Source organism: Macaca fascicularis, chromosome 14 (assembly GCF_037993035.2).
Source record: "Macaca fascicularis isolate 582-1 chromosome 14, T2T-MFA8v1.1".
Classification (NCBI taxonomy): Eukaryota; Metazoa; Chordata; class Mammalia; order Primates; family Cercopithecidae; genus Macaca; species Macaca fascicularis.
This window is the reverse complement of record NC_088388.1, coordinates 56,828,902-56,853,025: the sequence shown is the minus strand read 5'-3', so window position 1 is coordinate 56,853,025 and position 24,124 is coordinate 56,828,902. Positions and strand designations below refer to the sequence as shown.

Here is a 24,124-nt window from a genome sequence, read left to right as displayed (position 1 = left end):
GCTCAAGGGATCCCCCTGCCTTAGCCTCTGGAGTTGCTGGGACTACAGGTGCGCACCACTGTGCCCAACTAGTTTTTAATTTTTTTGTAGAGGTAGGGTCTCATTATGTTTCCCAGGCTGGTCTCGAACTCCTGGCTTCAAGTGATCCTCCCACCTTGGAATCCCAAAGTGCTGGGATGTGCTCAGTATTAAATGTCATGAAGATACTGTTAAAATAATAATTGTGCTCAATAGTTGTGTCTTTATACTATTCTGAGTCTTAGGTTTCTTTTCTGTAAAACTAAACAATACTACCTTCTTTGCAGGGGATAGCATAGTCCCTGGTTTATAGTAAATGCTTTCCTCCAATTGAGTCAAGATATACTTCTCTGCTACCTCCATCTATTAGAAATGCTTGCCTTCTGTTACCAGAAAAACAAACACTTTCCACATGACAACTCTGAAGACAATAATCATACTACCATTGCGCTTTTCTGGATGTGTCACAAATTGTATACATGTCCCTGCCTTACAAATGACATCTCCTATACACAGAGTCCTTAATATTGCTACATTCAATGTATAATCAACTAAAACATCAGTATCATCTTAATGTGAATTTCTGTTAATCCAAGTTCTCCCCCACTATGCAAGTGCAGTAAATATTTTAAAATGAAGGGGTGTGTGTGTGTGTGTGTGTGTGTATATATATATATATATATATTTGTTGTTGTTGTTGTTGTTTTTGTTTGAGACAGAGTCTTGCTCTGTTGCCCAGGCTGGAGTGCAGTGGCACGATCTCAGCTCACTGCAAGCTCCGCCTCCCGGGTTCATGCCATTCTCCTGCCTCAGCCTCCTGAGTAGCTGGGACTACAGGCGCCCGCCACCAAGCCCAGCTAATTTTTTGTATTTTTTTAGTAGAAATGGGGTTTAATCGTGTTAGCCAGGATGGTCTTGATCTCCTGACCTCGTGATCCGCCTGCCTCAGCCTCCCAAAGTGCTGGGATTACAGGCGTGAGCCACCGTGCCTGGCCAACAATATATATTTTTTTTTTTTTTGAGACGGAGTGTCGCTCTGTCACGCAGGCGGGAGTGCAGTGGCGTGATCTCAGCTCACTGCAAACTCCACCTCCTGGGTTCACACCATTCTACTGCCTTAGCCTCCCGAGTAGCTGGGACTACAGGCGCCTGCCACAACGCCTGGCTAATTTTTTTTTTTTTTTTTTTTTTGTATTTTTAGTAGAGACAGGGTTTTACCGTGTTAGCCAGGATAGTCTTGATCTCCTGACCTCGTGATCTGCCCGCCTCGGCCTCCCAAAGTTCTGGAATTACAGGCGTGAGCCACCGCGCCCAGCATATATTCTTAACTCTGTGTAAATTTTAATTTGTTGGTTTCATTCTTTTGAGATGATTATGAATATTGATTCTGTCACTCATTGCTTAAGGACCAGGCAGGTGAACCACTTGACATTTTTTATCATCAGAATAAATTGACAAAACAATATCTTTTGAGGTGGAATGGCAGTATCTTCTGAGTAGTAATTAAACCATAATTCTAGATGGTGATAACCGTCGTCATAATGAAAGCATGTTGCTTGTTGACTATTTAACCATGCTGTTTAAGTCATATTAAAAACATCAATACTTAAAAGTTTCCATTATCTTGAAAATACATTTATTTGAGATGCCATTTGGATAATGACTTTAACTATATATTAAGGTTCATTCAACCCTTTCCCTTTCCCTTCCCAAACCTCTCCTATTTGTTTGAACTAAAAATATTTCTTTTGTTTGTTTGTTTGAGACAGGGTCTTGCCCTGTCACCCAGGTTGGAGTACAGTGGCTCAATCATGGCTCACTGCAGCCTAGACCTCCTGGGTTCAAGTGATCTTCCTGCCTCAGTCTCTTGAGTAGCTGGGACTATAGGTGCACGCCACCACTTCCGGCTAATTAAAAAAAAAAAATTGTATAAAGACACATGCACACGTATGTTTATTGCAGCACTATTCACAATAGCAAAGACTTGGAATCAACCCAAATGTCCATCAGTGACAGACTGGATTAAGAAAATGTGGCACATATACACTATGGAATACTATGCAGCCATAAAAAAGGATGAGTTTGTGTCCTTTGTAGGGACATGGATGCAGCTGGAAACCATCATTCTCAGCAAACTATCACAAGAATAGAAGACCAAACACCGCATGTTCTCACTCATAGGTGGGAATTGAACAATGAGATCACTTGGACACACGAAGGGGAATATCACACACCGGGGCCTATTGTGGGGAGGGGACGGGGGGAGGGATAGCTTTAGGAGATATACCTAATGTAAATGACGAGTTAATGGGTACAGCACACCAACATGGCACATGTATACATATGTAACAAACCTGCACGTTGTGCACATGTACCCTAGAACTTAAAGTATAATTAAAAAAAAAATTTTTTTTTTAATTGTAGAGAAGGGGTCTTGCTATGTGGTCCAGGCTGGTCTTGAACTCCTGGGCTCAAGTAATCCTCCAGCCTCAGCCTTCCAGAGTGCTGGGATTACAGGTGTGAGCCACGGTGTCCAGCTATATTTCCTTTTCTAGAAGTGTTCTCTCAGACTGTTGACTGGCCCACCATAAAAGATTGTTCCCGTATATGAAGCTCTGAGTGACTACCATATGCCAACCACTCTATATGAATTTTCTCATTTGACACTGTGAGATAAGCACTTTTATTACTTCTGTTTTATAGATTACAAAACCAAGCTCAGTGAGGTTCACTAATTTGCTCGACATACAGTCAATAAGAGACACCTGAAGGGTCAGTAGCAATGGAGGAACAGAAGACCCTAAGAGAAAAATGCTGATGCAATTAGACTGTACCTGGTCTCCCCCACCTTCCAGACTGGGGCCCTGACACAAAGACTTTGTCAGACAAGCACAGAGAGGGGAAGATTTCACTTTATTGTTACATCAGTCTCACAAATAAACCCAACACAGCCAGAAACACTGAAACGATAAAGTGCCAATGCAGAGAGGCCTGGCAACAGGAGGAGGGAGGAATCCAGTTCTCCTCCTCCACGTCCCCAGCCTGGAAATATATTTCTATTACACAAGAGTGAGGGCAGCTGACATACCAGGCAACCCATTGTATAGACACTTTGAGCTAAGAAATAGAAAACTGTACCAGGTAGGGCCTGTGCAGGGCAAGGAAATAGAAAAAAGTCAGAAAACGTTATTTTCCCAAATGAGTCAGGCATGGAAATATCAAATGATAAAAACAACATTTTTCAAACTCCCTGTATTTGAGATAGACATCTAATAACGAATGAGACAGGTTTGGTACTTCATGCTACTGCCTATTTTCAGAACTATGACATGGGTAGACACCCTTTCTCCCACACCCTCAATCTAAGGTACCAGAATTTTTTAGGACTCCTGGGAAAAACTGACCTCACCTTCTTACCTTCCCAGCCCCAAAAAATTAGACCCAGTGCTTCCTCATGCACATCAAGGAGATGTGGGCTAGGAGAGTAATCAACTTGGAGGCATTTAAAGAAAGTTAATGAAGCTCAAGACTTCCCATAATTGTCTCAAGACATTTTTCGGAGCCTCTATCAAGCCTGGGATTTAAAACATAATTATTTGGTTAGAAAATTCAAATGTTTTGACTGCATTAAATGAGATTATATCTGAAGCTGAGTTCACCCCAACTATTTCAATTCCAAAACTAGAAAATTATTGACTAATCTTCAGAGGCCAGAAGAATCACTAAAAGTTATCTAATCATCCCCGATACCATATCATCGTAAACTCAAAGGGCCAGAAGCAGTCATGTCTTTCCAGAACTTGAGAGTTCCTGGCCTCACGCAGTCCATGGGGAATTGGAATCCAAATAAGAATAAACCAGAACGGGCCGGGTGTGGTGGCTTACGCCTGTGATCCCAGCACTTTGGGAGGCCAAGGTGGGCAGATCACGGGGTCAGGAGATCAAGACCATCCTGGCCAACATGGTGAAACCCCAACTCTGCTAAAACACACACACACACACACACACACACACAAAAAAAGCCGATGTGGTGCCATGCGCCTGCAGTCCCAGCTACTCCAGAGGCTGAGGCAGGGGAATAGCTTGAACCCGGGAGGTGGAGATTGCAGTGAGCCAAGGTCGCGCCACTGCAGCTCAGCCTGGTGACAAAGTGAGACTCCGTCTCAAAAAAAAAAAAAAAAGAATAAACCAGAAGGAACCTTCAACATGCCTCACTGTGGCCAAGAGTTAAGGCTCAGAGTAGAACTTTCAAGTAGGGAAGTAAAGGGTGAACTTTACTTCAACTTTGTACTAGGGTAAGAGGCAGGCCAAAGTACTGCCGTGAAAGGTAGGGAAGGAGCATGGAGAGACTTCAGTGGAAAGGTCCATGTCCCCACTGGGTAAGAGAATGGGGTGTTGCCAGAGGGAGTGCTGAAGGCTGGTAACCCTGGGATCACCCCTGCTGAGCTTTAGATGTAGCCTCCCAACCGTGGCTGTGCTTAGCTTTCTATCTAGCTTCCTTAGGTAGAGGCTGATAGGAGGGGGGCCTAGGGAATGACCCCATGACAACTGACTGCAGTATGGCTGCCTAGTTGTTCAAATGATGGTCACCAAGTTCCTAGTCTTTAGGGAGCTTCTGTGAGGCCCAAATCATTCAGAGTTCCAAAGGGTTGTTTGGTAGGGGCAGTTGCTGAACACTAGACAAGGTAGTTGGTAGTACTTGGCAAAGTTCAAAGTGGGATCCTTTAAACAAAAACACTGAGAACTACTGCTATGATGCAGGGTAGACTTGGGAATATCTTAAAGGGATATCCACAGCTACCTATTTTTCTGACTTGTCCAAGCACTTCTATGACCAAACTGAAGGGGAGATTCCATTACAGACACCTGCGTGCCTAATGGGACACCCCAATCAAAAAGCTTCAAGAAACCTTGTATTCTCCCCAACCTTTGAGAGGGGTCAGGAAATACTGGAGTTATAAAAAGTTGTCTTTAACATTGTTGGCACCTGCTCTGCCTCTTTCCTTGTACCAGGACAGAATTGAACGTCTCAATTCCTTGCCTGAAAATGTCATTCCCTACCTCCCTGAAAGGTTTATCTAGGTAGGCCTCTCCACCAGTTGATTATTCATTCAACTCCCTTCTGTTCTGGCCTTGCTCTTCCCCCCCCACTTTCTCTACTCCTGGTTTCCAGCTACTTAAGTCCTTGGCAGACACATAACAGGATAGGCAGAAATGCTGATTGGATCTTGGGAGTAATCAACGTCTGACAGTGACACCCTGATTTACTTAAGCCTTCAATTCCATCTCAGAGAGGGATTAATATTCCTCTGTCTGTGGTTCCTCCTTTCCTCCAAGAGGTTCACAATGAGAAACCATTTCATTCATCTTTGTATGCTCAGTTTTTAGGCACCAAGATGAGGGCCCAAATGTGACAGTTTGGGGCAAGGAAATTTTAGTGGGCTTGGCACACAGGAGGGAGAGCTACGCAAATCATCCTAGCATCCATCTCCAGAGCATATTCCTCCCCTGCTCTGCCTTTTCTTTCTTTCTTTCTTTTTTTTAAACACATTCTCACCTCTTTGCCCTCCTGTTAAAGGCTTGAATACAAATGAGGCAGCATGGGAGTCCTGGCTTGGAAATCAGGTCTGCATTCTCAGTCCCTTCAGTCACTGACCTAATATATGAACTTAGACAATTCACTTGCCTCTCTGGACCTTTAAATGAAAGAGTTAAACTGTAATAGATGATGTCTCTGGGCTCTTTCACATAATCCATACTTGAAAAATCAATTAATCAATTTGAAGAAACTCTAATTCCAAGACATAGGTATCCTGGCACCTGTTTGAAACAGCTGAAAGGAGGTAAAGGTCAGGTTCCTGTTTATTATACATTTTAGCTATAGGAAAAGAAGCAAATATACTATGGAGACACAGAACCTGGCAGCCCCTATACTTGACTAATAAAAGCAAATTCCTGGAAGCAGCAGAGAAATAGGCCACAAGTGAGACTGGCAGTGTCAAAAAAGGTCTATAAATTAAGTGATCAAAGGAGTAAAAAACAATGGCTATAACCAGACAAGATCTCTAAGCATAGACTATAGTCTAGAGAGGTCTGAATGGGAAGGAGCCCCTAGAGCTTCTATTAAATGGAAGGACTTGGTCCACAGCAAGTTGCTACGGCATTTGGTTCAAACCCAGTTTTCTCAATCTGTCAACCCGGTGTGTATGCACATGTGCAGACATGCTGCAGGCTGTAGTTATGCTTCTGAAGTGCTGAAATGAGAAATAAATATCAGAAGAAATAATGCCATATTCAGAAAAAGTTAAGCTGAAGGCAAGTAAAATTTTGCTTTCAAAGCCACTCATTTCCCTACCACTCTGTGTGACATGACCATTGCTCATTCTGATGTGTGCACTACAGAGTTTTATGGGATGGTGAACTCTGGGTGTGGGGAAGGGTAGATTTGTAGTATAACTGAAGCCAAAGACAGGATACAACCCCACGTCCTGTCTAAGAACCACCACTGCCCTGCTCGCAGCTCATGACAAATGGATATGACTTGATCTGACCCACTTGGGCACTCACTTGTCTTCATTCAAAGAGACTGTCTCCACAAAAGGGATTTCTTCCTTGTCTGTCTTCCCCATGATCAGCCGGTGCTTATCCAAGTTTATGATGCACTGAAAACAGGAGAATCACTGGTAACTTGTCAGTGATACCACTATGAGTTCCTGTGTAAGAGGATACCTGCCTCAGAGAGGAAGTATCAAGGGGTAAGAGGAGTCAATCTTACCTTCAGAGATCGGAGAGTCTGTAGACCAAGGGACAAGTTTTTCTCATTGTCATCTAATAAAACAAAAAGATGATTAAGATTTAGCCATTTCCACGCTTGCTTAGAAGTCGGCCTAATCACTATTAGGTTCCACCCATCCATCCAATAACATCCAATAAGCATATATTGAGCATGTGTTATTTTCATTTTTTTGTTATTTTTACTTTTTTATTTTTTGAGATGGAGTTTTGCTCTTGTTGCCCAGGCTGGAGTGCAGTGGCACAATCTCAGTTCACTGCAACCTCTGCCTCCCAGGTTCAAGCAATTCTCTTGCCTCAGCAGGAGATTTGGGATTACCAGCGCCCACCATCACACTCGGCTAATTTTTGTATTTTTAGTAGAGACAGGGTTTCACCATGTTGGCCAGGCTTCTCTTGAACTCCCGACCCCAGGTGATCCACCCACCTTGGCCTCCCAAAGTGCTAGAATTATAGGTATGAGCCACCGCACGTGGTCAAGCATGTGTTGTATTAAGTAATTTTCCTAGATCATTAAAGTTACAAGGCAATAGAGCCAAGATGCAAACTCAGGTCTTTTTTACTCTAAAGGACAAAGGTCTTTAGACAAAGACCAATAACTTGGAGTAGTCAAGAATAAAATGTATGAGAAGTGTGGAAAGTGGTGGGAAATTATCAAAGGATTTATGGCAAAGGAGTAAGTTGCTCTCTGTTTCTAGTTCATGGAAAGCTCTCAGGGGACATTTTCACCTGTACATAAAAATGTGTTTTCTTGCTCCTTTTTTTTTTTGACATGGAGTTGCACTCTTGTTGCCCAGGCTGGAGTGCAGTGGCGCGATCTCTGCTCCACCTCTCGGGTCCAAGCAATTCCCCGACCTCAGCCTCCCAAGTAGCTGGGATTAAAGGCATGCGCCACCAGTCCCAGCTAATTTTGTATTTTTAGTAGAGATGGGGTTTCTCCATGTTGGTCAGGCTGTTCTTGAACTCCTAACCTCAGGTGATCTGTCCACCTTGGCCTCCCAAAGTGCTGGGATTACAGGCATGAGCCACTGCGCTCGGCCTCTTGCTCCTTGAATTTTTTTAATCTGACCTCCACATTTGTTTAACTGATTGATTCTCAACATGTCTTGAATGTAGCTCAGGGCCCATCTAGTACTTTGGAGACCAAAAATTGGGACAAGATCTATAGTACAGAAAAATGGGAACCATTTTGAAAAAGTCAATATTTACAGGCATGAGATCTCATGAGGTTTTGTTGGGGGTAGGGAGAGGGTTTATGTTAGGGTCCATAGGTCCCGCCCTCAATTCTCCTTACCAACCACAGCTGCTGGGCAGTCCAGGCGGAGAGAGCCCAGTGTGATCACTAGGTGTTCAATCTGGCCCACTACTTTGAGATGCCGGGGTAGAGAAAGCTTTTCTCCTTCATGCTTGTGGGATTTGACAAGCTCCTTGAGTCTGCACCAAAAAGGAAGATACCAAAATCCCCTTGACAGAGATTCCTGATAGAATCCTGCAATGCCTACCTTCTGACCTACAACTGGAATTCTCCAGGGATCTCCTGGGATTAATTTACCAAAAAGTGCTAGCCATCCTACATTTGTTGTTTCAGCACTTTGTCCTAAACATGCCAGGGGGATATAAAAACACTAAAGACTCATCTCCCATTCTCAAAAACCTTACATCACTTATGTGTATTGGTGAAGACAGGGGAACTGACATATTCAGAGAATCCTATTCTGTATCCTACTGTCCCCACCATTGTGTGAGGCAATTGAGTTAACATTTCCTTTTACCAATCTGTGAGTAACAGATACCAGAGAAGTCAGGTTAATCCTAATTTTAGAAGGTGCTTTGTTCAATGTCTAATTTTCTCATTGTCCTTTCCATTTCATTCTGTCTTCATCAGTCTGTCTTAGACTATAATGTTAGTGGAGGCAAGTACTTATTTGGTAAGTGCACTGATATTCGTATCAGCAAGGAATATCACGGAGAAAATCCTTGTTAATTTAACTTGTCTGTGCAGGGGAGGAAGGAAAGAAACAGTACCAAGGTTTCACATGTTACATAAGCTGATTGTAATAGCTAGTACCAGAGCTATTATGGGTTGGTGGATAAATAATTATGGACTTTCTGTGCCAATACTTCTGCTTTCCTCTATTTCCTCTCTTTTGATGTTATAGCCCATCCAAAAGAAAAATAATTGCAGTTTTACAGATGGTTATTAATTCCTCTGGAATCATGGCAGTCTGCTGCCTAATTATGCACCAGGACATATTAGTCTTTCTGGAACCATCATGTTGCACTATACTTCATCTTTTCACCACATAAAAAGCTCAGGGCTGGGTGCGGTGGCTCATACCTGTAATCCTAGCATTTTGGGAGGCTGAAGCGGGCAGATTGCTTGAGCCCAGGAGTTGAAGACCATCCTGGGCAACATGGCAAAACCCCTTCTCTACAAAGAATACAAAAAATTAGCCAGGCATGGTGGTGCACACCTGTAGTTCCAGTTACTCAGAAGGCTGAGGCAGGAAGATCACTTGAGCCCAGGAGGCGGAGGTTGCAGTAAGCCGAGATTGCACCACTGCACTCCAGCCTGGGCAACAGAGTGAGGCTCCACCACACAAAACAAACAAAATAAACTACTGGCTAATCATCTTTATGATGGCCCAGGCCCAGGCCCAGGCCCAGGTGTAGTAGCAGCTGCAGTCCTCTTCTCAGTTCTGATGGATGTTTCTTGGGCACAGGCAGTGCATCCTCCAGAAAGACTCTGAGTAAGCTAAGGCCCACCACATCCCTACTTTTATTCATCTGGATGGAGTATACCAACAGGACAGCTCCTTTTAATTTGCTGTCTAGTAGATCAGGGCAGGACACACAATGAGCCAGAGGTCTCAGGCTCTCTCATTCAAGTTCAGAGGTCTTTGCTCAAAACTTAATAGGGGGAGTTAACAGAAAGCCAAAAGTTTCCATGCTCACTGATTTCTCCACTTGCCTGATAACCCACCACTCCTCCCCTCTACTAAGGACTCTGGTTCCAGCTGAGATCTGAACTCTGCATACTTCTCTTTGAGCTGCCGTAGAGATGCTCACCATCTCTAACCATAAAATAGAGTCAAGCGAAGAGTACACTCACATCTAAGTTCCACTCAGTACAAGTGGCTACTTACCCCAATCTGTCCACACAGGCCGAAGAGATGAGATTATATAGGCAGCCTGTGTCAACCAAGGCTTTCACATCCTTTCCAGCACACTGTGGGGAGGAAATGTACTGTTCAACAAGAGCCAGAGAAGCAGAAGGGAAAGGAGATGCAGACAGCAAGCAGCAGATGTCATATGAAAGGCAGGGGTGGAGAGCATCCTCCCAATTATGGGTTATAGTGTCCCATCTTTACCCACTGCTAAGTCTGCCTTTGACTGGCTCTTGTTCCTGCTGAATCCAGGGCTGACAGAAGATCCCCCAAAAAACTCTAGATGTTTTCTGCTACATAACAAATAGCTCTTAAACTTTTTTTTAAAATCACATACCCATTTGTAAATCTGATGAAAGCTTTGTTCCTTCTTCCCATGAAGACACACGTGCATACAAAATGTCACATACACTTCCAGTGTTGCATGGAATGGCCCTTTTAAAACTTACTTATGAATTCCATGAGACCCATACTCTATAAAGTCAGGGGGAGAGGGTCCCACATCCTACTTTCCAGAAAACCCTGGAAAATCTGTCCTCAGAACATTACCTGGCAAGAAACCAAAATCATGTCATCCTCCTCAGACTTCTTTAGCCCCTCAGACTTAGCCTGATTGAGTTTGTTCGTCTTAGAGGCCCAAGGGACACGGCCGCTTCGGAGCTTAGACAGGTTGGTTTCCATGAGGCGCCTCTGCAGAATATTATGGGGTTGCTTGAGGGATAGAAAGCAGAGGCTTCTTAGTGACAGGCCACATCCCTCTTTCCCATTGTCCCCCAGGTACCATAAAAATAATGAAGGAGCCTCCCATAACTGAGCTCTACCTTTGTTTCTCATTTATACTTCCTTCAAGTGAGGACTTCACTGGTATTGTCAGAGCAGGTACCATAAACCAATTTGCAGTAGGCCACCCTGAATGAATGAAAATGCAAGATATGACACTGGGAAATGTGGAGGGGGCCGATAAATATTCTAGGGCTTAAGAGAACTGAGGGCCCTTGTTATTTGGACTAACCTAGGCCTGCTACCTTTCTTCCCCTTACAAGAGCATTTCAAGGGAAAAGTGGTCTCAGTCTAGAATAAGTGATCTCTGTATCTTCCCAGGTGACAGCAAATCACTGCCCTATAGAAACGGCAGCTCATTTTCATAGGCTGAAGAAACTTAGCTAACACCGGTATTCAGAAGCTCTGCCTACTTCTGTGTCAAGTCTCACTCTCTTATCTTTCAGATGCAGCCTGTAGATACCTTAGTGGCTGGCTCTCCTGTGGGCTGAGTCACCCATGGGTGGATAGGGTGAAAAGACAGGAATTCACACTTGCTGAGCAAGCCTCTCAGCAGACACACTTTGAAACCTGACAGAACACATAAGAATCATCGTTGCTGGCATCCTCTGGACCTCAAAACACTGGTTTCTCCTGCCCTATCTTATCATCCATTTCCCTTCCCTTCAATGGCCCAAAAGTGGGGGTCTGAAGGGGGAAGACACTGACCAAGAAGCAGGAGACTTAATTAGACCTTATATGCATGCCAGGATGCCTAATGTTAAGAAGCAGAATGAGAAGTGTGAGTTTAAGTCTGTACTTTGATAGAGCTTAGGAGAGTTCCTAGGGCAGATATAATCATGCTCCACCGTTCCTATTCAAAGTGGCCTCCAGAAAATTTAAGATATCTCTTGAAAAAAAATCCTTTGACTGGAGAAATCTGTATACACAAATATCTTATGCCCAGCTACAATAGCATTTAAAATCCCTCAAAGGAGAGTGTTTCACCCCAAGTTTCTATCTAACATATACCAGATGACACTCTGATTCTATGGGGAAGGAAGTCACTCTTAGAAGCCCAGAGCCTAGAACCTTTCAAGGGGAGGGGCTGGCACTGGAGGTCTTCAGTATCTGCCACCTTTCAGATTCCTAAGGAAGAATGGAGTCACAGCCATGACTCATTGTAACCCTAGTGAGATGAAGAAATGGATTCCCGAAATACACTGATTCTTGGCAAAGCACATTCTAAATTGGTATCTTTGGGAAAAGTGGAGGGAGAGGCACTTGTAAAGAAAATGAGAGCTTCTTAGCTTGACAAGGAGCTGGAGGAAGTACTAACTCTGTCAGATTTTCTGATGCAACACTGGGATAATGCTTTGCTTCTCAAAAGAAACAAAAATGCTTCATTTGAATCTCTCTCACCAGTAAGACTGGATTCCTATCTCAAGCCATACTAAAGCAGGGTGTTTGTTTCTGTTACATCTGTGCTTACATCTAGGACCTACTCAGATAAAACTGGACTTGTAGAAGTGAGGACTGGAAGGAGTTTCAAAGACCATCTAAACAAAGCCCTCTTACCTAAAGTTTGGGGATGTCTTCCTACATTGGTCTTGCTAAAAACTTTATCTGGTTCTTAATCTTGCAAAGGAGCCTAATCATTAGTGGAGAGATGAGACAAACGAGGGAAGTTCTGAAATCATTCTGCTTGAATTCATCCCTTTTCTGTATTTTCCTCTTTCTACTGGATTCTTCTTCCACAAGTTATAAAACATACTAAAAGTTCCTAGATATTGGGGAGAAAACTCCTCCACAAAACATCAGATCCTGCTGCCTTGACTCTACAACCTCCTTTAATCACCCTCCTTATCTGGAATGGTCTTTTTTAAAAAAGCCTAAACCATGACATCTATTTCCTGATATCTCATATTTCCTTCACTGAGAACACTTCTTATCCCATACCAGTAACGACCTCTGATTTCCAAATACAGTAGACATTTTCAGCCTTAATTTTACTAGATTTTTCTAGTGAATTTGGCCCTGCTGACTGTTCCTTTACTTGTTCTTTAGTAACCAAAAAAAGGTTCAAACACATGCTCAATGTAAAATATTTAAGTATCACTGAAATATATAAAATAAAAAGCAAAGGCCAGGCACGGTGACTCACGCCTGTAATCCCAACACTTTGGAAGGCTGAGGCAGGTGGATCTCTTGAGGTCAGGAGTTCGAGACCAGCCTGACCAACATTGCAAAACCCCATCTCTACTAAAAGAAAAAATACAAAAATTGGCCAGGCGTGGTGGCATGCACCTTTAATCCCAGCGACTAGAGACGGGGAGGCAGGAGAATCGTTTGAACCCAGGCGGCCGAGGTTGCAGTGAGCCTAGATCACACCACTGCACTCCAGCCTGGGCAACAGAGCAAGACTCTATCTCAAAATAATAAATAAATGAACAAATACATAAATAAATAAAATTAAAAGCAAAAACCTCCCCAATCTCTCAAACCCTTCTCAGTCCCACTCCCGACAAATAATGATCATTAAATTTAGAAGTATATCTTTCAAAAAATATTAATATATTTATAAACATATAAAAAAAACATACTATAAAACTGTTCTGAAATTTTCTATTTTCATTTAATATATAAGAGGCAATTTCTGGCTGGTCACGGTGGCTCACACCTGTAATCCCAGCACTTTGGGAGGCTGAGGCAGGTGGATCACGAGGTCAGGAGATGGAGACCATCCTGGCCAACACAGTGAAACCCGTCTCTACTAAAAATACAAAAAATTAGCCAGGCGTGGTGGCAGTCGCCTGTAGTCCCAGCTACTCACGAGGCTGAGGCAGGAGAATGGCATGAACCTGGGCGGGGGAGCTTGCACTGAGCTGAGATCGTGCCACTGCACTCCAGCCTGGGCGACAGAGCAAGACTCCGTCTCAAAAAAAAGGGCATTTTCTATGTCACTATACATAATTCTTTTCATTCTCTTTGATAAGTAAAAAGTATTAATAATATAGTTCAGGAATAGAAAATTTACAGCCAACAAACCCGTATGAACCTCAGAGATGTTTTTCTCTGGTCATTTTACTATGCCTACATATCTTAAGTAACAATATAGCTGCATATTTACCTCTGCTTCCAGTCAAAATTTCACTAAAATGACAGTAAAAGAGTAAGTCCTAAACTCACAAAACAAAAAGAACAATAAAGAAGAAAAAAAAGATGTTGACAAAATTCTGGAATCTCAATAGCAGGCAGAAAAGCAGCAATAATGACCTGGACTAGAGAAAGCTAAGTGCTTTATACCATTTCACTTCACAGACAGCTGAAGCGGCAGAGGCTGCCAGTTGCTCTTTAAAATCCTTGTTCTCCTCTTCTTCACAGGAAGATACCTAGATTCTTTCCTGGCCCTCCTTGCGGTTAGGCATAGCCGTATGACTGAGTTCTACAGAATAGAATGTGAGTGGAAGTGACATGCATCATTTCTATGCCTGGCCCATAAAAATCTCCTGTGCATACTTCTCCATATTCTTTTCCTCTTCCCACTGGCTGGAGTGGAGATGACCACTATGGTAACCTTCTCAGAGGCCACATGTTGAAGACAGAAGAGCTACTGTCTCTAAAGGACTAAATGGAAGAGGCTGTCTTGCTGACTTTTCCACTAATACTGTTACTTAAGAAAAAATAGGCTGGGTGCGGTGGCTCACACCTGTAATCCCAGCACTTTGGGAGGCCGAGGCGGGTGGATCACAAGGTCAGGAGATCGAGACCATCCTGGCTAACTCAGTGAAACCCCGTCTATACTAAAAATACAAAAAATTAGCCAGGCGTGGTGGCGGGCACCTGTAGGTCCCAGCTGCTCAGGAGGCTGAGGCAGGAGAATGGCGTGAACCCGGGAGGCGGAGCTTGCAGTGAGCCAAGATAGTGCCACTGCACTCCAGCCTGGGCAACAGAGCAAGACTCCGTCTCAAAAAAAAAATAAGAAAAAAGAAAAAAGAAACTATTTTGTTTGAGCTATTATATATTTGCATCTAGCTGTAAAAGCAGTTGTCTTACTGAAACTAAAAGGCTGAGGGGTTAGAGGTATCAGAACCTCTACAATTGAAGGATACAATTAGGGTTGGAAATAGACTAAAGTCTTCATAAGACTCTCACTTGACCCAGAGAACTGGGGAGAATGCCAAAAGTTTACTCTTCTTGTAAGAGTAAATAAAAAGACTGATTAGTTGATAGCTTGGCTAGGCTTTCAGGTTTCGAGAACAGCTGAAGGGGAGTGGGGAGTATCATACTAAGCCAGAACTGAAGGACATGAGTTTAAAGATTGAAAGGCCCCACATGGAGCCTACCATAATGAATGAAAAAAGATCCACATCAAGATTTCACATCACTGTGAAACTTTGGAATAGCATGGATGACAAAGATCCCACAAGATTCCAAAGAGAAAAAGATGATAAAAATACAAAGGATTGGGAATCAGAATAGTATAGGACTACTCAACAGTAACAATCAAAGCTAAAAGACAATAGAATAATGCCTTCAAAAATCTGAGGCCGGGTGCAGCAGCTCATGTCTGTAATCCCAGCACTTTGGGAGGCTAAGGTGGGCAGATCACGAGGTCAGGAGTTCGAGACCAGCCTGGCTAACATGGTGAAATCCCATCTCTACTAAAAATGCAAAAATTAGCCAGGCATGGTGGTAGGTGCCTGTAATTCCAGCTACTCAGGAGGCTGAGGCAGGGGAATAACTTGAACTCATTGTGGAGGTTGCAATGAGCTGAGATCGTGCCACTGCACTCCAGCCTGGGCAACAAAGTGACACTCTGCCTCAAAAAAAAAAAAAAAAAAAAAAAAAAGTAAGACTAGACAGATAGTGATGAAAACAGTTAATTAAGAAATACCATTTACTTGGAATTTACTTGGAGATACGGAGATCCCTAACACAAGCAACAGCTTTAAATTTTTTTAAGTTTTAAATTATTTACATTAAAAATTTTTAAATAAAAATATACCCCATGTAGCAGAAAGAGTTCAGCCACAAGAAAAGCCAACTTACAGCAGTTTAAATGGAGATTTATTTTTCTCACGTAACAAGAAGTCTAGAGATAGAAGCTGCTGATACTAACTCAGCAGCTTAACAACTTCAGGGCTATTGGCTCTGTAATTCTCTTGGACATTCCTTCATGGTCACAGATGAATACCCCAGCTCCAGGCATTATATCCACATTCAAGAAATGAGAAAGGAGGAAGGACTACTCTAACATAATCAATTGCTTTTATCAGAAAAGGAAAAGCTTTCCCAGAAGTTCCTTTGGCAGTTTTTTGCCCATATCTTCTTGGTCAGAACTCATATGGCCACTCCTAACTTTAACAGACATTGGGAGATAATTTAGCTTTTATAATCTCTATAGAGGAGTCAGGCATATAGAAAAGGGCTAAGAATGGGTGATGATTTAGCCAACTAACAGTGTCTGCCAGATGCAAAAACTAAGGCATGTGCACACACACCATGTAACTTAGGCAGGTATAATGCCAGGTTATCTTATAACCAGCTAGGCATCTATTTTCTTATGTCTGCCCTAGTTTCTACATTTTAAAACAGCAAATCCTTGACAGACAAGTTTGTTGTATAAACATACCTTAACTATTTACTAATGGGCATTTAGATTATTTCCATATGTTTGCCATTAGAAACAATGCTGCAATAAACTCAACATTTTATTTATCCTGAAACACTCCTCCACTGGCCTCTAAAACCACCTGTTTATTCTGTTCCTGTCTCTTTCACTGGTTCCTTTGCCTGTGTTCATTTCTTAAATATTAGTGTTCCTCATTGCTCTATCTTTGGTCCTTTGTCACTCCACATATACTGCCAGGGCAATTTTATCTGTTTTCATTGCATAAATTACTATCTTTATGATGATGACTCTATCTCATGTCCAGATGTCATCTCAATTCTAGACCCATAGATTCAACTACCTTTTTGAACTTCTCTACTTAGACATTCCACAGGCACTTCAAACGTAACTTATCCCACTGATATTTTCTATAAAACTTGCATATTCTCCCTTATTCCCTATCTCAGTGAGTGAAATTCTGCCTCCTCTTATTTTCTTCTTCATTTACTGTTACTGCTAAGCCCAAGCAATCTCCTAACATTACTTTCATGGTCCTCTTCCCCTACAGTGGTTCTCTTGCTAGTTGTATTAAAGAAAAATCCTCGATTTAGCATTCAAGACCTTCCACTACCACTCATCCTCCTTCCCAATCTCATCTTTTACATTATTACTCCATGAAAGCTTTCTGCTTTCAGCAAATTACCAGTTGTCACATATTACCTTGGGTGAATCACTAATCTCTATGAGCATTACTTTTCTCTAAACCTTACTCTCTTGATCAGTAATAAAAGACATTTGAGCTCCAAAGTCTTGTTCAGTTTTAACATGTTGGGTTAATTCCTTTCCAACAACCTTGGTAAGTGGCACCACCATACATCCATTCTTGATTTTTTCATTTCCTGACCTCCCATCAAAAGTGCTATTGTACTCTGAAACATACCTGGAATTGATCTGCTTCTCCCCATCTTTACTACCTCCAATCTAATCCAAACCACTGTAATTTCTTATCTCTACTGCAACAGCCTCTTAACTTCCATTCTGCCTCTTCTTTTACCCTTCTCCAGTCCATTCTTTGCATGGAAACCAGAGTAAGCTTTTTAAAACATAAGTCAGATAACACAGTACTTTACTCAAAACCCTTCAATGGTATCCCATTGTTCTTCAGAAAAAATCCAAACTTTTTACTCTTCTCTATACAGCTCTGTACCAACTGGTCCTTGCCTCTCCTTCCATATACAAACCACTCTCCCTTTATTCATTCAGATTCAACACCATCCACACTCACTTCCTTGCTCAAAATTCCTCTCCCATTCCAATCCCTTTGCACCGGCTGTCCCCTCTGCCTGAAATGTTCTTCCCCTAACATTTCTAATGGTTAGGTCCCTCTTATCTTCCAGGTCTCTGTTCAAATGTCATTTCCTCACAGATACCTTCCCTGACCATACAACTTAAAGTAGGTAGGTCACCTCTTTAGTTACTAACAAATCTCACTATTTCTTTCATAGTAATTATAAATACATAATTATTTTGTGTATTTACTTGTTTATATTTCACCCCTGCCCTACTAGCATGTTAACTGCACAAGGGCAGGGACTGTGACGGTCGATTTCAGCTATATCCTCAGCTCTTGATATGGTACTGAAAGAAATCTCTACCCCTTCTTTCTTCAAAAAGCCTTTCTTTTTTTCTGAGATGGAGTCTTACTCTGTCTCCCAGGCTGAAGTACAGTGGCACAATCTTGGCTCATTGAAATCTCCGCTTCCCGGGTTCAAGCAATTCTCTCACCTCAGCCTCCTGAGTAGCTGGGACTACAGGCGTGCACCACCACACCCAGCTAATTTTTACCTTTTTAGTACAGATGAGGTTTCACCATGTTGGCCAGGCTGGTCTCGAACTCCTGACCTCAGGTGATCCACTTGCTGTGGCCTCCCAAAGTGCTGGGATTACAGGTGTGGGCCATCAGACGCAGCCAAAAAGCCTTTCTTAATATCATTGAATTCTTTCTTTCAGAATCCCTTCAATATTTGTATGTTAAAGAGTTTGTACTACTTGTATCCCCAGTCTATGCCTGTTTTATAAATGTGGTTAAGTGGTTCTCATTCGTTTAATGACATATTGGCTCTCCAAGGGATGTCCTGTTTTTCAACATACATAGTACTGACCAGGTACACTGGCTCATGCCTGCAATCCCAGCACTTTGGGAGGCTGAGGCAGGACTGCTTGAGGCCAGGAGTTTGAGACCAACCTAGTAACACAGTGAAACTGTGTCTCTACAAAAAAAAAAAAAAATTAAATAAAAATTTAATGTGGTGATATGGATGGCTAATCTATAGGGCACACCACACAGACCTGCTCCAATAGACAGATTCTGTTCAGGTATTTTATGGTAAGTTTGCTTTACTGTGTTCAACCATCTTTCCCCCAGCCTCATTCCTAATTCTAGTCAGTTTTGAAAAAGCATTTAGCTCTGATCAGAAGCAATCATATGTAGGAAAGAAAAACTCTATTGCCAGACAAGTAAGAATATGGTCTAATGCATACAGGTAAGTATGATATCATTTAGGAAAGACAGCACATTATCACATAACATGACTATTTTTAAAAATCAAAAAGTCCTTAGCACAACGAGAAAAACTTTAATGAACCTGGTAGCTAAAACAAGATAAATTACAACAGGCAAATTTACAAGAATGGAGATGTTTTTCTCTAGCTTCATCGAGTTAAAAAAAAAAAATCAGGGCTGGGTGTGGTAGCTCATGTTTGTGATCCCAGCACTTTGGGAGGCTAAAGTGGGCAGATCACTTGAGACCAGGAGTTCAAGACCAGCCTGTGCAATACGGCAAAATCCCATCTCTACAAAAAATACAAAAGTTAGACTAGTGTTGTGGTATGCACCTGTAATCCTAGCTACTCAAGAGTTTGAGATGGGAGGATCTCTTTAGCCTGTGAGGTCGAGGCTACAGTAAGATGTGACTGCAGCTGCATTCCAGCTGGGCAATAAAGTGAGAACCCGTCTCTTAAAAAAAAAATCAAATATAATATTACTCACTCATATCTCTGGTTTTAGTTCTTAATCTAATACAGAATGAACAATATAAGATAAAAGGATAAATGCAAAAGGGCCAGACAAAAATATAATTTCCACAGAAGACTTTGTATCAGCCAACTCCATATACACAGAAATAGGCAAAGGCACTTTCCTGGGGCCAAGACAACATGACCCCCTTTGATTTCCTATGGTTGCCTTCTGCCAGTCCTAAAAGGGCTGGCAGGCTGATCAAGCAGTGAACATTACAGAAACAGCATAGTAAGAGGTAGATAATTCAGAAATCCCAGCAGTATAATTTAAATGTTTGTTACTAGTTTGAGGGAAAACAACCTACAACCTTCACAAACCCAAAAGTCAATTACAACTAAGTTTTCCTCTCTCTTATCTCCCTCTGATGCTATCCTCTCCCTTTTCTTGGACCCCTTCTGTCAAGATTATACTATAAACTACTTCAAGTAAGAACTATTCAATTAATTTTCGCATCCTCCAAATTTCCCTTGCAGTGAGAGAAAATTGAGTCAACACTAGTCTATCCCAGATGTATTTATAAAGTAAAACAATAATAATGTACTTCTAAGGTCACTTCTAAGATTGTACTGAGGCTGCAACAACAGTTCCAAGAGTTTAAGCATGCTGCCTCACCCCAGTGCTTGCGGCTCTCCTAGCCCTACCTCAGTCTGCCTCGGTTTCTGTAATCTGGCTGTTCTGTGCAATCACTTGTACACTGTAGGTGTGAAAACAGTGAGAGTGGGAAATCAACTCCATGACGGTGGGGCACAGAAAGCATGAACCATGATTCAGAGCCTCACAGTCAACTGCCATGTGTATGTGTCATACTCAAGGCAATATCCTGCTTCTTGAGGCTCCTTCCTCTTTGCAGCCTGCTGCCTGTGCTCTATGCTATCAGCCCTTCGTGACTCAACTGAGACAGACTGGAGTCAGAAAAGTGGATGGAATTCCTACACAGCATGAAGTAGTATAAGAAATCCTAGGCAGAAGGAAGCTAAGGTAGCTCTCAGGGCTAGGAAACTCCTTGACAACCAAGGACAACCAAATCCAGCATTTAAAAATTCCATATTTTAATTCTTCTCTTAATATAATACTTCCTTCTTTATTGATTGACGAGCATTCTAGGAACTAGGATAGGATTATTTGGCCTGAAGGAAAGAATATTTCTCGAACCTGATTTGTTAAATGAATCAAGATTGCTTTAAAGTAAAAGAAGGGAAAAGAGAGTTACCTCTTTTGCAGGAGCACATTTCAATCACTCATCACTCTGGGTTAGCATAAATCAGGGAAACTATCCTGCAGCTTGTGCAAAAAGCAAAGCAAAACAAAAAAACACAACTTTCAAAAAACAGAGCAAGATAACTGAAGTAGACAAACCCTGCAAAGAAGCAACTAATGGCAGGGAGGAGAAAAATTATACTGGTACCTGTGTGTCATTAGAGCTGTTAAATTAAAAAAAAAAAAAAAAAAGGAAATGGATGCAGAAGCTCTGCCCTCCTGGGGCCAGAAATGGCAATTTCAATGAATTAGAGCTAACAACCACATCCAGAATTAAACATTTCAAAAGCTTAAAATAAAAAATACTAGAAAAATTATGCAGAGCACCTATTTCATTTGTTAAAAGACATTTAATTAGCATTTCATACATTACCACCCAAATGAACAAAGCGATTGTGAAATTCAAGAAAACAATCAAACTACAAGAAAATTCCAGATAAAACTACAAAGTTAAACATAAACTTGACCCAGGACCACTACAGAGGCTGAGGGATGACAGATACAGTTCTTTATATTGGTCACCCTTTCATTCTATAGAAAGAGGACAGTACCATTTTTTACCCCAGGGCTCCTGTCCTGGGGTGCTTCTACTTAATGCCAAGAAAAACCGTGCTAGAAAAAAAGACTGCAACCACCCCAGCCCCAAATGCACACATTAGCTGGTCGGTAAGATGGAGCAGCCTGGCTTCCTCCCTCTACTCACTCCTTGGGGGCGGGGCTGGAAGAGGAGAATGATGAAGAGATGTTGGGGGTTCAGGAAACCTTCACATTCGACCCCTTTTCTCTCTCCCCACTCAGGATGGAAGGTCAAAGGTACATAGGACCAAAACTAGAGAAGTGGATTTTGCATAGGGGGACAATGGATTCAACAAAAATCTTCTGGATCTGGCAACTGTCAAAAAAAAATCCCTTTCCACTTCTTTCCCCCTCACACGAAGTCATTAGGAATCACCTCTGTCTGGGTCATAGAACCAGCCACACAGCGTAGGAGGCACAAGCCCCACGAACAAAATTCGGTATTAAGAATAAGGGGAGAGAAAGAAGACCCGAGGGCAAGAGGGCAGGGCAGGACCTCTTCCTTCCTCTGGAGAGGAGACATCCAGGGAGGAGATACAGCCGAGGGGAGCGCGAGCTGAAAAGCTAGGACGGAATCCCCACCAAAACCGCAGCAGGGGTGCTGGAAGGGGAGGAATCCGCGACGCAGCGACCGCGAGCCAAGGGCAGCGGCGGGCCGGGCGGTGACTCAGTGAAAGCCGCAACGGCCGGGCCTCGGAAGACCGCGGGCGCGAAGCCGCCGGGGCCAGGGCAAGAACGGCGGCGGGGGCTCACCGTGTCCTTGGACGAGCCCAGCTTCTTGAGGCCGTCCAGGGGCAGCAGGTCGGCGGAGTCCTTGTGGATGAACTGCACCGCCTGCTTCATCCGGCGCTGCTGTCGCAGCGACGCCGCCTCCCGCATGTCGGTCTCCTTGCGGCCGCCCTCAGTGAGAAGCCCTGAGTAAAACATCCTTGAGACGCCGGCGGCCCGGTCGCCCGCGGCTCCCCAGCAGCCTCAGCCTCGAGCTCGAGCTCCTCCAGCGCCGCAAGGGCCCCGCGCCGCGCCTTTTATAGCCGAGTGTGACGCCGCGTGGAGCAGCCAGTGCGCGCGCGGGGGGCGGGGCCGGCACAGAGTCCACGTCCCGCGAGGCTCCCTGGCGTCCCGCGTGCCCTGCTCACCCGGTGGCAAAGCGGGAGAGGAGGCGGCGGCGCTGGTGGGAGTGACCCGGCGGGCCGAGAATCCACAGCGGCCTCTTCACCCAACCGCCCCCTCCTGCGTGGGAGCCCCGCATCCCTTGGACGGGTGTGGGCTCTGGGGCCCGATGCCCTGGCAGCCCCGGCCATCTCCGCCGCTGGCCGTGGGTCCCAGCTCACCTGTCCACGCCGTGGCCGACCCGGGGATAACCGACAGCCAGGCCATGCCTCGAGTCCCGCCTCCCGCGCCGCTGCTCGGCTTCTCGGAAACGCACCTCCACGCCGCCAGCCGGGGCTCCAGCGCCCACCGCCCGGGCCCGGAGGACTGGCGGCTCCCTCCGAAGTTGGGAGCGGTCGGGATTTTTCCAACTTCAGGTCGGTCCCCACCCACCGGGCCACGTGACTGGGGAGGGGGCAGCCGGTGCAGGCGTGTGTAGGAGCCTTTCGGGACCTCCTCCCCCGGGCACCCTCTGCCTGCAGCCGGGCACCCGGCCTGCGTTTCCGAGCCGGGGGAGCAGGTGCGGTCGGAAGCCCGCGGGCGGGCATAGAACAGGGGAATGGCGAGGGTCCCCCACCTCCGCGGGAGCGCACGCGGCTGCGAGCCCTACATCTGCTCTCCGACCAGAGAAGCACCTGTTTTTCTCAACAAGTACTAGGACTTACCATCTAAAGAATCATTCACCGTCCCTCCAGCGTCCTTAGTAGGAGCGATTGGAACCCGTTTTTCTTCTTGAATACATATTTTTAAGCCATTCTAATCAGGTTTCAGGCATCCTGGATTCTGGTCTCGACGTTGTGATTTGGCACAAACCACGTTTCCATTCTGGAAACCACAACAACCCCCTCCACCCCATCACACAGGAGCAGACCTGGATGAGAAATATGTGCACTCAGCAAAGAACCAATGATAAAAGTAACAATATCGACGCTTACTGGGCCTTTACTATGTGCCAGGTACTGGAATAGACACTTAAAATGTAGTATCTCATTGGATCCTGGCAACAGCTTGTATATTCTCATCACCCCCATTTTACAGGCAAATACCTGATACCTTCTGTCTGGCCTCCTGAATGCTCCCTAGTTCCATTCCAATCCGTTGTTCACTGTGCTGCCAGAGTAATCTTCTCAAACCATAAGCGTGATCATCTCACTTCCCTGCTAAGAGCACCTCAAAAGGCTTCCTATTGCTCTAAGAGAAACCCACATTCTTGCATGGTCTGCCTAGACCCTGCATATCCACTCTGTGCTTCAGCCTCATAGCCCTTCTTCCAGTTCCTTCCAGTCACCTGTTGCCAAATGGCCTGCCTTTGACTGTCCTGCTCCCTCTGTGTGCAGTGTCCCCTCCTACCTTCTTCAGGAAACTCCTATGCTTCTTCCAGACCTCAGCTCCATTATCATTTCTTTAGGAAGCCTTCTCTGACCTTCCAGAGAGGGTGAAGTCTCTCTAATTATATACTATGTATCTCTTGGGCATTTCACTTTCTGTGGGGGTAGGGGTAGGGGTAGGGGGGTACTGGTTGTTTAATTTGTCTCCCCCACTGATTGGAACCTCCAGGAAGGTGACTGAATCCGTTTTTTGCTTAGCATTGATGCCCTAATAGGCAGAGGATTCTCAATAAATACTAGTGAAAGGATGGCAGAAAGTTAAGGTTATACCAAAGAAATCAAGTGGTAAAGCTGGCATCTACTCCCAGAACCTGTGCTGGACTAC

At 43.9% G+C, this 24,124-nt stretch overlaps 1 protein-coding gene across 7 annotated transcripts; it reads right to left on the bottom strand.

Annotated features, from left to right (window-relative positions):
• Window positions 1–1,439: 1,439 nt before the first annotated feature.
• On the bottom strand, window positions 1,440–22,261 carry NRIP3 (nuclear receptor interacting protein 3). 7 transcript variants are annotated; one of them, XM_065528588.2, is made up of 8 exons: window positions 22,016–22,261; window positions 10,799–10,886; window positions 10,527–10,688; window positions 9,957–10,039; window positions 8,105–8,244; window positions 6,794–6,846; window positions 6,586–6,680; window positions 1,440–1,925 (listed from the first exon to the last, which is right to left on the bottom strand). In XM_065528588.2, exons 3-8 carry the CDS (start codon window positions 10,656–10,658, stop codon window positions 1,835–1,837), a joined length of 594 nt encoding a protein of 197 aa, XP_065384660.1. In that variant the 5' UTR covers window positions 10,659–10,688; window positions 10,799–10,886; window positions 22,016–22,261; the 3' UTR covers window positions 1,440–1,834. The 7 variants fall into 7 exon arrangements, 6 of the variants coding, with proteins under 6 accessions (XP_065384660.1, XP_065384658.1, XP_065384659.1 ...); XM_074014392.1 differs by lacking the exon at window positions 1,440–1,925 and adding an exon at window positions 2,913–6,272; XM_065528586.2 differs by lacking the exon at window positions 10,799–10,886.
• Window positions 22,262–24,124: the final 1,863 nt, after the last annotated feature.